Here is a 16,485-nt window from a genome sequence, read left to right as displayed (position 1 = left end):
TTCCCACCTGCCAGAGTCACCGCACTCCCCCTCCCCACCTGCCAGAGTCACCGCACTCCCCCTCCCCACCTGCCAGAGTCACCGCACTCCCTCAGCATCTTCCCACCTGCCAGTCACCGCACTCCCTCAGCATCTTCCCACCTGCCAGAGTCACCGCACTCCCCCTCCCCACCTGCAAGAGTCACCGCACTCCCTCAGCATCTTCCCACCTGCCAGAGTCACCGCACTCCCCCTCCCCACCTGCCAGAGTCACCGCACTCCCTCAGCATCTTCCCACCTGCCAGTGACTGCACTCCCTCAGCATCTTCCCACCCGCCAGTCACCGCACTCCCTCAGCATCTTCCCACCTGCCAGAGTCACTGCACTCCCCTCCCACCAGCCAGAGTCACCGCACTCCCTCAGCATCTTCCCACCTGCCAGTCACCGCACTCCCTCAGCATCTTCCCACCTGCCAGAGTCACCGCACTCCCTCAGCATCTTCCCACCTGCCAAAGTCACCGCACTCCCTCAGCATCTTCCCACCTGCCAGAGTCACCGCACTCCCCCTCCCCACCTGCCAGTCACCGCACTCCCTCAGCATCTTCCCACCTGCCAGTCACCGCACTCCCTCAGCATCTTCCCACCTGCCAGAGTCACTGCACTCCCTCCTGCGAAAGGATAGTGTCCACTCCAATCTCCGATGCATCAAAATCCACAATAAATGGAAACTCTGGAATTTGGTGCCGGTGGACAGGAGCAGACACAAAAGCAGCCTAAGTGTGTTAAATGCTTGAATGGACCCAGGTAACCAATTAGCAACCTCGGCTCCTTTCTTGGTTAGTTCCACAATGGATGAGACATTGGAGAAGGACTTAACAAACCTGCGATGATAATTTGCAAAATCCAGGAACCGCTGGATGGCCTTCAGCGTAGAGGGTTGTTTCCAGTCCAGGATGGCCTTCTACTTGCCGGGATCCATAGAGAAACCTTGCAAGGAGATAATGTAATCCAGGAATGATACCTCATTTACATCAAACTTGCACTTCTCCAATTTGGCATACAAGTTCTCCAGTAACCTTTGTAAGACCTGCCTCACATGTCTACGATGTTCATCCATGAACTTTGAATAGATGAGAATGTCATCTAGATAGACCACTGCACAGACTCCCAAGAAATACCTTAACACCTCATTAATGAAATCTTGAAAGACGGATGGGGCATTGGAGAGGCTGAAGGGCATAACAAGATATTCAAAGTTTCCCGAATGAGTGCTAAATGCCATCTTCCACTCGTCTCCTTCTCTGATGCGGATGAGGTTATATGCGCCTCTAAGATCAATCTTAGAAAAGATGGAGGCCTCACGCAGTTGGTCGAAGAGAACGGAGATGAGTGGTAAAGGATAGGCATTCTTGACAGTGATTTCATTCAGTCCGCGGAAGTCAATGCAAGGTCGGAGGGATCTATACTTCTTCTGGACAAAGAAAAACCTCGCGCCCACTGAGGATTTAGAAGGACGAATTAATCCCTTATCAAGAGCCTCTTGAATATATTCCTTTATGGCTTTTTCTTCCGGAATAGACAACGCATATAATCTGCCCTTAGGAAGCCTGGCACCGGGTAACAAATCGATGGCGCAGTCGAAAGGACGGTGAGGCGGCAGAACGTAAACCTTTTTTAGAAAAAACCTCGGCCAAATCACGGTAAGGAGCAGGAATAGACTAGGACTCAGCTGAGACGGTGGCAGCAAGACTAACAGGATGGGATAGACATCCAAAGAAGCAAGTCGATCCACACTCAAGAATTTCACCAGTTTGCCACTGGATCACGGGGTTGTGTTTTTTCAGCCAGGGTAACCCCAGGACGACTGGGGCCAGCAGACACTGTAGAAGTAGGAATGACCATTCCGATGCAGAGCTCCAACGACAAATTGCAACAAAGGGGTCCGGCAGACTACAAGAAGCTTGGAAAGATTTGACCCGTCCAGACCAGTAACCGACACAGGTGTGGATAAGGACTCAGGTTTCAGGCCCAAGGTCTTAAAAAAGGTTACGTCCATAAAATTCTCCGAAGCTCCGCTATCAATGAACGCAGGAACAGAGACTTCATCGTTGGATAGAGTGATGATTGCGGTAATGAGGACAGAATTTTCTGGGGAGATGGATGCAAGGCTTAGATGTACCTCCCCTAGCTCATCTAGATCTTGCCTTTTCCTGATTTCAGTGGGCAAAGCTGGGCCACATGTCCTTTACGTCGCAGTAAAGGCACAGACCTAACGAACGTCTCCTCAGTTTCTCTTCGGCCGGAAGACTAAACGCTCCCAGTTGCATCGGTTCCTCAGACTCGGCCGGCGCTAGCCATAACGGAGATTGCGGAGGAAGGGAAGGCAATTTCTTTTCAACACAGCGCTCTTGGAGCCGCCGGTCGACGCAAATAACCAGGTTCATGAGGTCATCCAGAGAAACCGGGGCAGGATACTGGACTAAGATATCCTTAATTTCCTCTGACAGTACGCAACGAAACTGACTTCGCATGGCTGGGTCATTCCAGCCGGAATCGATTGCCCATCTCCGGAACTCTGTACAGTAGTCCTCAGCAGCTTTGTTCTCCTGTTTCAGGGACCTGAGACTAGCCTCTGCCATAGCCGCTTTATCCAGGTCATCATAGAGGAGACCCAATGTAGCAAAGAATGATTCGACCGTCAGCAGTGCAGGGCTAGTTGAGGGAAGACCGAATTATTCCTTTGTTTAGCTTCAGAACACAAGGACCTGGGTTGGAGCCTAAAGTAGAGCTTGCAGCTCTCTTTGAAGTTTAAAAAATCCTTATGGTTACCTGAGAACCGATCAGGCAGATTTAACTTCGGTTCTACTACTGTAGCGTCTCGAGTTTCTTCAACCTGAAGGGAAAGTTCTTGAACTTTCTGCGTTAGAACCTGGATCTGCGCAGCCAGAATATGAGCAGGATTTTGACCAGGCTCCATCATAGAGGGTCAACTATACCCTAAGAAATTATATGTTTGGCCGGTGATAATGTTAAGGCGCGTGCGTGACTCTTTATAGTCCTGCAACAGCCTTGAGGGCTGGAATTCTTGGCTGGACGCGGCCGTGAAGCAGCTTTGAGAGCTGGAAACAACTTTGCTAGATGGCCCGAACTACCCCCTTAAAGAGAAGAAAGGGGGTCCGACCGCCCACCCACCCAGTCCCCGTTAGTAAATGGATGGCTAGGAGTAGGACTTAGTAAGTCTCCTTGGGGGAGGGGAGGTAGCACATCGCGCTGCTATGGCCACAGGCAGAGGGTCCGGCTCGAGGCAGCTAATACATGCAAAACATTTAAACATACGGCGCCTAGCGCTAGTAATACATTTAAGTACATGGCACCTAGCGCCGCTATTAAATTTTAAGGGCCACCTAGCGCCTATGACCATTCAAAGATGGCGCCTCAGCACGGTTAACTCCTTCATTGCTGCGGCCACTATTAACCATGAGGGATGGCGGGGGGGTACTGGCAGCAGGACCGGGACCCGGGCACACAGACCGGCAAGACTTCCACATGAAGGGCTCCCGGAAACCTAGTACGGGTAAGTGACATTATCTCAACCCGGATATGAACCAGGTACCTGGTATACTATATGCTGTGACTTAGCGCTTTGAGGCACAGCAGCTGCATAGTAGTGCCTCAATAATATGTGTTCTTGCCGAGATGCCACCAAGGCGATGTCTGGCCACCCCCAGCGAAGAACTAGGATCCGAAAGGACACCCATCCCACAAGCACCTGGTAACACACGCTGCCTGCTCCCCAATACCCCCCATCCCACAAGCACCTGGTAACACACGCTGCCTGCTCCCCCATACCCCCCATCCCACAAGCACCTGGTAACACACGCTGCCTGCTCCCCCATACCCCCCATCCTACAAGCACCTGGTAACACACGCTGCCTGCTCCCCCATACCCCCCAGCACCTGGTAACACACGCTGCCTGCTCCCCAATACCCCCCAGCACCTGGTAACACACGCTGCCTGCTCCCCCATCCCACCCATCCCACAAGCACCTGGTAACACACGCTGCCTGCTCCCCCATACCTTCAGCACCTGGTAACACACGCTGCCTGCTCCCACATACCCCCCAGCACCTGGTAACACACGCTGCCTGCTCCCCCATACCCCCCATCCCACAAGCACCTGGTAACACATGCTGCCTGCTCCCCCATACCCCCCAGCACCTGGTAACACACGCTGCCTGCTCCCCAATACCCCCCAGCACCTGGTAACACACGCTGCCTGCTCCCCCATCCACAAGCACCTGGTAACACACGCTGCCTGCTCCCCCATACCTTCAGCACCTGGTAACACACGCTGCCTGCTCCCACATACCCCCCAGCACCTGGTAACACACGCTGCCTGCTCCCCCATACCCCCCATCCCACAAGCACCTGGTAACACATGCTGCCTGCTCCCCCATACCCCCCAGCACCTGGTAACACACGCTGCCTGCTCCCCCATACCCCCCAGCACCTGGTAACACACGCTGCCTGCTCCCCCATACCCCCCATCCCACAAGCACCTGGTAACACACGCTGCCTGCTCCCCCATACCCCCAGCACCTGGTAACACATGCTGCCTGCTCCCCCATACCCCCCAGCACCTGGTAACACACGCTGCCTGCTCCCCCATACCCCCCATCCCACAAGCACCTGGTAACACACGCTGCCTGCTCCCCCATACCCCCAGCACCTGGTAACACACGCTGCCTGCTCCCCCATACCCCCCAGCACCTGGTAACACACGCTGCCTGCTCCCCCATACCCCCCAGCACCTGGTAACACACGCTGCCTGCTCCCCCATACCCCCCAGCACCTGGTAACACACGCTGCCTGCTCCCCCATACCCCCCAGCACCTGGTAACACACGCTGCCTGCTCCCACATACCCCCCATCCCACAAGCACCTGGTAACACACGCTGCCTGCTCCCCCATACCTCTCAGCACCTGGTAACACACGCTGCCTGCTCCCCCATACCCCCCATCCCACAAGCACCTGGTAACACACGCTGCCTGCTCCCCCATACTCCCCAGCACCTGGTAGCACACGCTGCCTGCTCCCCCATACCCCCCAGCACCTGGTAACACACGCTGCCTGCTCCCCCATACCCCCCAGCACCTGGTAACACACGCTGCCTGCTCCCCCATACCCCCCAGCACCTGGTAACACGCTGCCTGCTCCCCCATACCCCCAGCACCTGGTAACACACGCTGCCTGCTCCCCCATACCCCCCAGCACCTGGTAACACACGCTGCCTGCTCCCCCCATAACCCCCAGCACCTGGTAACACACGCTGCCTGCTCCCCCCATACCCCCCAGCACCTGGTAACACACGCTGCCTGCTCCCCCATACCCCCCAGCACCTGGTAACACACGCTGCCTGCTCCCCCATACCCCCCAGCACCTGGTAACACACGCTGCCTGCTCCCACATACCCCCCATCCCACAAGCACCTGGTAACACACGCTGCCTGCTCCCCCATACCTCTCAGCACCTGGTAACACACGCTGCCTGCTCCCCCATACCCCCCATCCCACAAGCACCTGGTAACACACGCTGCCTGCTCCCCCATACTCCCCAGCACCTGGTAGCACACGCTGCCTGCTCCCCCATACCCCCCAGCACCTGGTAACACACGAAGCCTGCTCCCCCATACCCCCCAGCACCTGGTAACACACGCTGCCTGCTCCCCCATACCCCCCAGCACCTGGTAACACGCTGCCTGCTCCCCCATACCCCCCAGCACCTGGTAACACACGCTGCCTGCTCCCCCATACCCCCCAGCACCTGGTAACACACGCTGCCTGCTCCCCCATACCCCCCAGCACCTGGTAACACACGCTGCCTGCTCCCCCATACCCCCCATCCCACAAGCACCTGGTAACACACGCTGCCTGCTCCCCCATACCCCCCATCCCACAAGCACCTGGTAACACACGCTGCCTGCTCCCCAATACCCCCCATCCCACAAGCACCTGGTAACACACGCTGCCTGCTCCCCCATCCCACAAGCACCTGGTAACACACGCTGCCTGCTCCCCCATCCCACAAGCACCTGGTAACACACGCTGCCTGCTCCCCCATACCTTCAGCACCTGGTAACACACGCTGCCTGCTCCCACATACCCCCCAGCACCTGGTAACACACGCTGCCTGCTCCCCCATACCCCCCATCCCACAAGCACCTGGTAACACATGGTGCCTACTCCCACATACCCCCCAGCACCTGGTAACACACGCTGCCTGCTCCCCCATACCCCCCATCCCACAAGCACCTGGTAACACATGGTGCCTACTCCCCCATACCCCCCAGCACCTGGTAACACACGCTGCCTGCTCCCCCATACCCCCCAGCACCTGGTAACACACACTGCCTGCTCCCCAATACCCCCCAGCACCTGGTAACACACGCTGCCTGCTCCCCCATCCCACCCATCCCACAAGCACCTGGTAACACACGCTGCCTGCTCCCCCATACCTTCAGCACCTGGTAACACACGCTGCCTGCTCCCACATACCCCCCAGCACCTGGTAACACACGCTGCCTGCTCCCCCATACCCCCCATCCCACAAGCACCTGGTAACACATGGTGCCTACTCCCCCATACCCCCCAGCACCTGGTAACACACGCTGCCTGCTCCTCCATACCCCCCATCCCACAAGCACCTGGTAACACACGCTGCCTGCTCCCCCATACCCCCCAGCACCTGGTAACACACGCTGCCTGCTCCCCCATACCCCCCAGCACCTGGTAACACACGCTGCCTGCTCCCCCATCCCACAAGCACCTGGTAACACGCTGCCTGCTCCCCCATCCCACAAGCACCTGGTAACACACGCTGCCTGCTCCCCCATACCCCCCATCCCACAAGCACCTGGTAACACACGCTGCCTGCTCCCCCATCCCACAAGCACCTGGTAACACACGCTGCCTGCTCCCCCATCCCCCCAGCACCTGGTAACACACGCTGCCTGCTCCCCCATACCCCCCATCCCACAAGCACCTGGTAACACACGCTGCCTGCTCCCCCATACCCCCAGCACCTGGTAACACATGCTGCCTGCTCCCCCATACCCCCCAGCACCTGGTAACACACGCTGCCTGCTCCCCCATACCCCCCAGCACCTGGTAACACACGCTGCCTGCTCCCCCATACCCCCCAGCACCTGGTAACACACGCTGCCTGCTCCCCCATACCCCCCAGCACCTGGTAACACACGCTGCCTGCTCCCCCATACCCCCCAGCACCTGGTAACACACGCTGCCTGCTCCCCCATACCCCCCATCCCACAAGCACCTGGTAACACACGCTGCCTGCTCCCCCATACCTCCCAGCACCTGGTAACACACGCTGCCTGCTCCCCCATACCCCCCAGCACCTGGTAACACACGCTGCCTGCTCCCCCAGCACCTGGTAATAAACGCTGCCTGCTCCCCCATACCCCCCAGCACCTGGTAACACGCGCTGCCTGCTCCCCCATACCCCCCAGCACCTGGTAACATGCGCTGCCTGCTCCCCCATACCCCCCAGCACCTGGTAACACGCGCTGCCTGCTCCCCCATACCCCCCAGCACCTGGTAACACGCGCTGCCTGCTCCCCCATACCCCCCAGCACCTGGTAACACGCGCTGCCTGCTCCCCCATACCCCCCAGCACCTGGTAACACGCGCTGCCTGCTCCCCAATACCCCCCAGCACCTGGTAACACACGCTGCCTGCTCCCCCATCCCACCCATCCCACAAGCACCTGGTAACACACGCTGCCTGCTCCCCCATACCTTCAGCACCTGGTAACACACGCTGCCTGCTCCCACATACCCCCCAGCACCTGGTAACACACGCTGCCTGCTCCCCCATACCCCCCATCCCACAAGCACCTGGTAACACACGCTGCCTGCTCCCCCATACCTTCAGCACCTGGTAACACGCGCTGCCTGCTCCCCCATACCCCCCAGCACCTGGTAACACGCGCTGCCTGCTCCCCCATACCCCCCAGCACCTGGTAACATGCGCTGCCTGCTCCCCCATACCCCCCAGCACCTGGTAACACGCGCTGCCTGCTCCCCCATACCCTCCAGCACCTGGTAACACGCGCTGCCTGCTCCCCCATACCCTCCAGCACCTGGTAACACGCGCTGCCTGCTCCCCCATACCCCCCAGCACCTGGTAACACGCGCTGCCTGCTCCCCCATACCCCCCAGCACCTGGTAACACGCGCTGCCTGCTCCCCCATACCCCCCAGCACCTGGTAACACACGCTGCCTGCACAGGATCCGCCATACTGAATAGAAAACACCTTTATTTACAATTACAGGATGAATGCTGGGACCTCGCACATTCTCTACGTCCGGCCCGTGGTCCTGGGTACTAGTAATAGTCATGTGACTAGTCTCTCTGTATGATGATTGGGCCGTGGTCCTGGGTACTAGTAATAGTCATGTGACTAGTCTCTCTGTATGATGATTGGGCCGTGGTCCTGGGTACTAGTAATAGTCATGTGACTAGTCTCTCTGTATGATGATTGGGCCGTGGTGCCGGGTACTAGTCATGTGACTAGTCTCTCTGTATTATAAGCACTGTATGATGATTGGGCCGTGGTCCTGGGTACTAGTAATAGTCATGTGACTAGTCTCTCTGTATGATGATTGGGCCGTGGACCTGGGTACTAGTAATAGTCATGTGACTAGTCTCTCTGTATGATGATTGGGCCGTGGTCCTGGGTACTAGTAATAGTCATGTGACTAGTCTCTCTGTATTATAAGCACTGTATGATGATTGGGCCGTGGTCCCGGGTACTAGTAATAGTCATGTGACTAGTCTCTCTGTATGATGATGATTGGGCCGTGGTCCCGGGTACTAGTCATGTGACTAGTCTCTCTGTATTATAAGCACTGTATGATGATTGGGCCGTGGTCCCGGGTACTAGTAATAGTCATGTGACTAGTCTCTCTGTATGATGATTGGGCTGTGGTCCCAGGTACTAGTAATAGTCATGTGAGGGAGAGGACTAGACTGGATCTACGCTCCCCAAAGATCTATGTATTATAAGCATTGTATGATGATTGGCCGTGGTCCCGGGTAATAGTCATGTGACTAGTCTCTCTGTATTATAAGCACTGTATGATGATTGGGCCGTGGTCCCGGGTACTAGTAATAGTCATGTGACTAGTCTCTCTGTATGATGATTGGGCTGTGGTCCCAGGTACTAGTAATAGTCATGTGAGGGAGAGGACTAGACTGGATCTACGCTCCCCAAAGATCTATGTATTATAAGCATTGTATGATGATTGGCCGTGGTCCCGGGTAATAGTCATGTGACTAGTCTCTCTGTATTATAAGCACTGTATGATGATTGGGCCGTGGACCTGGGTACTAGTAATAGTCATGTGACTAGTCTCTCTGTATGATGATTGGGCCGTGGACCTGGGTACTAGTAATAGTCATGTGACTAGTCTCTCTGTATTATAAGCACTGTATGATGATTGGGCCGTGGTCCCGGGTACTAGTAATAGTCATGTGACTAGTCTCTCTGTATGATGATGATTGGGCCGTGGTCCCGGGTACTAGTCATGTGACTAGTCTCTCTGTATGATGATTGGGCCGTGGCTACAAGTCCCCATCTCGTTCCTCATCTTCCCCCATAGTCAGTAAAAGGGCTTTGGGCTGGTTCTGGAAGAGCGCTGCGCGGTTCTGCCTCTCTCCCTTCTTCACCCAGTGACCATAGATGCGGAAAGCACAGGCATCGATAAGTCGCCGGACGCCCTTCACTCCATATGGGTCCCGAGTGAGAAGTTCACTTGTAACAGGCCGCGCTCGTCGCCATCTGACCAGAATACGGACACACGCCAATGATGCCCAGGCTGCGATCTGTGGAGATAGAAGCCAGTTATCTGCCTTCCTATAGAGACAGCGGTGCCATAGGAAACTGAGGGGCCAGAGATAAAGTACCAACCAATCAGCTGCTGTCATTTCTCAAACACAGCCTGTAACATGGCAGTTAGGAGCTGATTGGTTAGTACTTTATCTCTCTCCAAGGCTTAGTACATCTGCCCCAATGTCTCATAACGGTGCACAAACAGCTACAGACTGACCCGGAAGCGGTGATACGGAGTCACCATACATCCCAGTTCCCGCTGGTGGCTCTGGAAAAATGGATGCTGGAGGGCCTGGTCCGCTGGCAGACGCTTCTCCGGAGACACCTCGAGGAGACGGGAGATCTGTAAGGAGAGGAAGGTCAGGAGCACACGGCTCAGGTATTACAGTAACATGTATGTGGTCACCATGCTCCCTGTATTAGTATAATGAGAGATGTGTAAGGAGAGGAAGGGCAGGAGACTGGCAGGCAGGAGCACACGGCTCGGGGTATTACAGTAACATGTATGTGGTCACCATGCTCCTGTATTAGTATAATGAGAGATGTGTAAGGAGAGGAAGGGCAGGAGACTGGCAGGCAGGAGCACATGGCTCGGGGTATTACAGTCTCACCAGATCTTTCACAGTTGTAGATCGATCATCCCACTCTGGGGAACTGAACTGGAAGCGTCCATCCATGATCATACGAAGCATCAACATTTGTCTTCGGTGCCAGAATGGGGGCGATCCAGCCAGTAGTGTAAACATGATCACCCCACATGCCCATCTGCAAAACACAGTGTAACTAGAACCCTGCAGGCGTCCATATCCCCTTCTCCAATACACGTATCTTCCCCGTCCTACCAGTGTAATAACACACACATACATATCACAGTGTACACAGCCTCCCCCATCCTACCAGTGTAATAATACACACATACATATCCATGTCACCGTGTACACAGCCTCCTCCATCCTACCAGTGTAATAATACACATATCCATGTCACCGTGTACACAGCCTCCTCCATCCTACCAGTGTAATAACACACATATCCATGTCACCGTGTACACAGCCTCCTCCATCCTACCAGTGTAATAACACACATATCCATGTCACCGTGTACACAGCCTCCTCCATCCTACCAGTGTAATAACACACATTTCTACTTCAGGGTCCATAGGGGGTCCACAGGGTTGACCTTGGGGGTTATAGCTGGAACAGGATCCATGGGCACCACACAGTTAAGCTTTTAGCTCCCAGGATGCACTTGGGTCCTCCTCTATACCCCGCCCCCGAGCCACAGGCACCTCAGTGTAAGCTGGTGCCCGGCCGGAGTCGGTCACCGCGCAGGGGGGCTGCAGGAGCAGCCCCCAGAAGCTTTTTATTTTAAGTTAAATTTTATTTATTTTTAATCTATTTTTACTACAGACGGCAGCGAAGGGCTGTCTGTACAGACGCCCACGCTGCCGCTCTGATCCCCGACTGGCGCCGCGACGCCAGTACTGATCTGGGGATCGCGGCGGGAGGGCAGAGTCCGTACTAGCCGGACTCTGTCTACCTCCCAGGACTGCTGCCGGAGTCGCCGGGGATTCAGGTAAGCCGCGCGTCGCTGGCTAGCGGCGGCGCGCGGAATGCCTTAAATGCAGTCCTTTAGCCTCCGGTCCTGGGGACAGACCGGAGGCTGCTGGCAGTGGCGGCGGGCCCCCCCCCCCCCCCCATAACCCGTGGGACCACTAGACCACCAGGGATAACCGGCAAGGGAAGCCAGCATCCCTGGGGTTATGGCCAGCCAGGGGAGGAAGCCTTCCCTGTCAGCGGCTCCTCCCCTCAGCTCAGCGCGCCTTTCAGCACGCAGTCTGGCGTCGCTGAGCTGCAGTTACTCGGCCACTCATCCTCTGGGGTCTCCAGCGGCCATTTTCTAGTGGCAGCGCAGATCTCAGGGAGCACGCGGACCGGTCCCCCTGTGTACCTCTCCCCTGATTAAGGACAGCGTACACAGCACTATAGCCCTCCCAGACACTGAATCTGGGCAGGTTGATTGTAGTGTAAAGGTGCAGTGAGTATATCTTCCTGCATGGTATGTGACTTTTGCTAGTGCTGTCTGTCTGTGCTTATTTTCTACTTACTGTCAGCTTATACCTATCCCTTTACTTCTCCTACAAGCCCTGCAGGTGTGTGGGGGAGGGGCGTTTCTACTGACCTCACTTATATAGATCACGTATTTGTGAGGTCCGTCACATACAGTTGTGTGCTACTCAGTGCCATATTGTGGGCTGTTGTTCAGCACACCGGTGAGTGCGTTTCACTTCTACCCTGGTGCCAAATATATAATATATTCTGTCATGTCAGACGAGGAGGTTGAGCGCTCAGTGGCTCCGGTGTTGGCCTCCTGCGGACGCTGTTCTGCAGGAGTAGATAGGGAGGATTTGTCACAGGATGGCCTGTGTAGTCGATGCCATCCAGACCTTCTCTGGCGCAGGAACCACCGTGGGCGATGTTTTCTCAAGTGCTGGTGTCTATTGCGGACCGTCTGTCGGTCCCGACTGCTTTCCCTACTAGGGCGGTGCCCCAGCCGACCATCCCCCATTCCCCGGGTGTCCCGCAGTTATTGCGGAGTCCTCCTGGGTCTCAATCAGTTGGTCCCTATGCGGGGTTGCCTATGTATATACAGGCTTCCCCTGTGCCGCAGCAGCCTGTGGTACCTTTTCAGGCCCCTATGGCGACGCCTCCACCATGGGTGGATGTGCTCTCCAACTCCGTGCAAAATTTGGCGGCCGCTTCCTCGGCTTTTCAGTCAATGTTGCAGACTGACATGCCTTCTAGGATTTCTAAACGCCCACTCATGACACGGGCTGCTCAGGTATCGGACTCAGAGGGTTCCTCAGATGATGGGGAGGTCCCTGATGACACTGACTCGGACGCCTCGGTCCAGGAAATGGATACCAAGTCGTCCATTAATGTGCGAGCACTAGTTAGGGCGGTGCGAGCTATTCTTCTTATAGAGGATGAGGCACCGGTTCCTAGGTCGAAGTTTCCTAGTTTCAAAAAAACTAAGGTGGCTTCTGCGGTGTTTCCCCTGTCGGATCAGTTGACGGATCATATGGCGGTAGCTTGGCAGGCGCCCAGTAAGAGATTCCTTCCTCAGAAGCGGTTGGCTTCTAATTACCCCTTCCCTGAGGCACATTGTAAAAAATGGGAAACTCCACCGGCGGTGGATTCCCATGTCACCCGTTTAACTCGGGGCGCCACCTTACCATTACCGTCGATATCCTCGCTGAAGGATCCCACGGACAGGAAAGTTGAGACTTGCTTAAAGTCTATTTACTCCCTCTCCGGGGCGGTGGCCCGACCGTCCATGGCCATCTCCTGCGTGGCCAAGGCCATTGAGGGGTGGGCCAATGCATTGGAAGATACCTTCCCGGACGACGCTCCGGATGTCCAGCGGGCGTTGTTGGGACAAATGAGGGACGCCGCTTCTTACATTGGAGAAGCTTCTTTAGATGCTAGTCTGCTGACCTCGCGGGTATCGGCTGCAGCGGTGTCTGCCCGCCGATCCTTATGGTTGCGGTCCTGGAGAGCGGACTCTGATTCAAAGAAAGGTCTGGAGGCCTTACCTTTCAATGGGGAATTACTATTTGGTCCGGACTTGGATTTAGCCAGGGTGTCCACTATTTTGTCCAAGTCGGCCTTCCTCCCTTCGGCGGCACTGCCTGCTAAGGTTCGGAGTTCGGCTTTTCGTTCCTTTCGGGTTCAGGGTAAGGCGAAAGGTCAGTCCTTCCCGAGACAGTCTGCGAGTAAGACGGCCTCTAAACCCAAGAAGCAAGCCTGGAGTGCTCGGCGCCCTTCTTCCAAGCAGGAAGATAAACCTGCGGCCTGATGGGACGGGCCTCCCTCTGGGGGACCTCAGAGTGGGAGGCCGACTTCTTCTATTTGCCCAGTGCTGGCACAATACCACCACGGATGCCTGGGTTCGAGAAGTGGTCTCCCAGGGGTACGCCCTGTCTTTTCGGCACAGACCACCCCACCAGTTTTTCTGCACAAGTCCTTCTCAGAACAAGACCAAGGCGTTACAGGTTCAGGAGGCTATAGAGTCCTTGCTGAAAGCAGGGGTCATTGTTCCCGTTCCTCTATCACAACGAGGGACGGGGTATTATTCGTCTCTGTTTCTGGTGCAGAAACCCAATGGTTCTCATCGCCCTATCCACAACTTGAAGTCTCTGAACAAATTCCTCAGAGTTCCCAAGTTCAGGATGGAAACGTTACGTTCCATCATTCTGGCGATGGAACCGGGGGATTACATGGTGTCCCTGGACATCCAGGACGCCTACCTCCATGTTCCGATAGCATCTTCACACCAGCGGTATCTGAGGTTCGCTATCCTTCAACACCACTATCAGTTCCGGGCGCTACCCTTTGGTCTCTCCACGGCACCGAGGGTGTTCACGAAGATTATGGCGGTCATGGCCGCACATCTTCGGAACCAGAATGTACGGCTGCTGCCGTACCTGGACGACCTCCTGTTGCTGGCGAGCTCCCCGGAGGTACTGCTTCAACATCTCCACCTGACGATCGCTTGCCTGCAAGCACACGGGTGGTTGATAAATTGGAAAAAGTCCTCTCTGATTCCATCACAGCGGATGGTTCATTTGGGAGCCCTGCTGGATTCGCGTCAGCAAAGGATCTTCCTGACTCCGGAGAAGGTCGCCTCACTACAGCTGCGGATACGCAGTTGCCTGAGCCGTTGCCGCCTGTCGGTCCATTCGGCTATGAGAGTTCTGGGGTCCATGGTGTCGACATTCGACATGGTGGAATTTGCCCAGTTCCATTCCCGGCCCCTGCAGGGGCTGATTCTATCAGAATGGAACGGGTTACCTCACCGGATCCGCTCTCAGGTGCTGGTGTTGTCTCCGGACGTTCGGCTATCTTTGGCTTGGTGGCTTCAGACAGCTCATCTGGTCGAGGGGCGCCCATTTTGGATCCCGGACTGGGTCCTGCTCACGACGGATGCCAGTCTCCGGGGTTGGGGGGCAGTGACCGGCCCTTTGTCGCTTCAGGGTCGTTGGTCAGCGGAAGAAGCACTTCTCCCCATCAACATCCTGGAGCTGCGGGCAGTATACAAGGCCCTGCAGTCGTCCGGCCCCGCTCTTCACGGAAGGGCGGTACAGGTGCAGTCCGACAACGCCACCACGGTGGCGTATATCAATCACCAAGGCGGAACTCGCAGTCAGGCAGCGATGTCGGAGGTGTCTCGTATCCTGTCTTGGGCGGAGGGTCACATTCCAGCGATCTCGGCGGTCTTCATCCCCGGAGTCCTCAATTGGGAGGCGGACTTCCTCAGCCGTCACGACGTGCATCCCGGGGAATGGTCGCTTCACCCAGAGGTGTTTCAGCTACTCGTGGACAGGTGGGGACTGCCGGAGCTGGACTTGATGGCCTCCCGTCACAATCACAAGTTGCCCGTTTACGGGTCGAGGACAAGAGACGCAGGTGCAAGTCTGGTGGACGCGCTGTCGGTGACATGGACGTTTCACCTGGCGTATCTGTTTCCTCCGATATCCCTGCTTCCTCGGGTTCTGCGGAAATTCAAGCAGGACGGCGGCATGCTCGTGCTGGTAGCTCCGGCGTGGCCCAGACGTCCTTGGTACTCCGATCTGAGGAGCCTCTCCATCGACGCTCCGTACCTTCTTCCTCAACGTCGGGACCTGTTGTCTCAGGGGCCCTGCCTTTACCCGGATCTGGGTCGGCTGTCTTTGACGGCGTGGCTCTTGAGACAGCCGTCTTGAGGTCTCGGGGCTTCTCCAGTTCGGTTATTGGTACGATGCTCAGGGCACGCAAGCCTGCTTCAGCACGGATTTATCACAGAGTGTGGCACACTTACTTTCAGTGGTGTGAGTCCAGACTTTATGATCCTCAGGTGTTCCGAGTTTCTAGGATCTTGGAATTTCTTCAGTCAGGATTGGATCTCGGCTTACGCCTTGCATCTCTGAAGGTTCATGTGTCCGCCTTGTCCGTGTGGTTTCAACGGCGGATTGCAATACTACCAGACGTTCACACCTTTTTCCAAGGTGTTCTCAGGATCCAGCCTCCCTTTGTGCCTCCTGTGGCTCCTTGGGATTTGGCGGTGGTGCTACGGGTCCTGCAGGATCCTCCGTTTGAGCCTCTTGAGGCGGTGGAGCTCAAGTGGCTGACATTTAAGACGGTTTTTCTCCTGGCAATTGCTTCGGCCAGGAGGGTGTCTGAATTGGGGGCGCTTTCCTGTCGCCCTCCTTTCCTGATTTTTCACCAGGACAGAGCGGTGCTCCGCACTCGTCCTGAGTTTTTGCCCAAAGTGGTCTCGAAGTTCCATATTAATCAGGAACTTGTTGTGCCAGCTTTTCAGTCCCCTGATCTTTCAGCTGGTGAGACTTCCTTAGATGTGGTCCGGGCGCTTAGAATTTATGTAGACCGGACGGCTTCGGTTAGGAAGTCTGATTCCTTGTTTATCCTCTTTGGTTTTCACAAGAGGGGTTGGCCTGCCAACAAACAAACGTTAGCCCGTTGGCTTCGTTCCGTTATTTGTGAGGCTTATGCACAGGAGGGCTTACCTGTGCCAGCCTCTGTTAAGGCTCATTC

General features: G+C 56.0%; 1 protein-coding gene across 1 annotated transcript in view; it reads right to left on the bottom strand.

Annotated features, from left to right (window-relative positions):
• Positions 1-8,280: 8,280 nt before the first annotated feature.
• The window catches only part of PHKG2 (phosphorylase kinase catalytic subunit gamma 2), a 51,044-nt gene continuing 42,839 nt past the window's right edge, over positions 8,281-16,485 (bottom strand). Inside the window, exons 7-9 of the mRNA XM_088466520.1 lie at positions 10,504-10,657; positions 10,110-10,235; positions 8,281-9,885 (exon numbers count right to left, since the gene is read on the bottom strand). Coding sequence (XP_088322646.1) covers positions 9,625-9,885; positions 10,110-10,235; positions 10,504-10,657 — 541 coding nt within the window. The 3' untranslated portion in view covers positions 8,281-9,624. The remainder of the gene's footprint in view (positions 9,886-10,109; positions 10,236-10,503; positions 10,658-16,485) is intronic.

Source organism: Taudactylus pleione, unplaced genomic scaffold (genome assembly GCF_031769625.1).
Source record: "Taudactylus pleione unplaced genomic scaffold, aTauple2 ptg003390l, whole genome shotgun sequence".
NCBI lineage: Eukaryota > Metazoa > Chordata > Amphibia > Anura > Myobatrachidae > Taudactylus > Taudactylus pleione.
The sequence above is the reverse complement of the archived record's forward strand: the minus strand, read 5'-3'. Positions and strand labels throughout refer to the sequence as shown.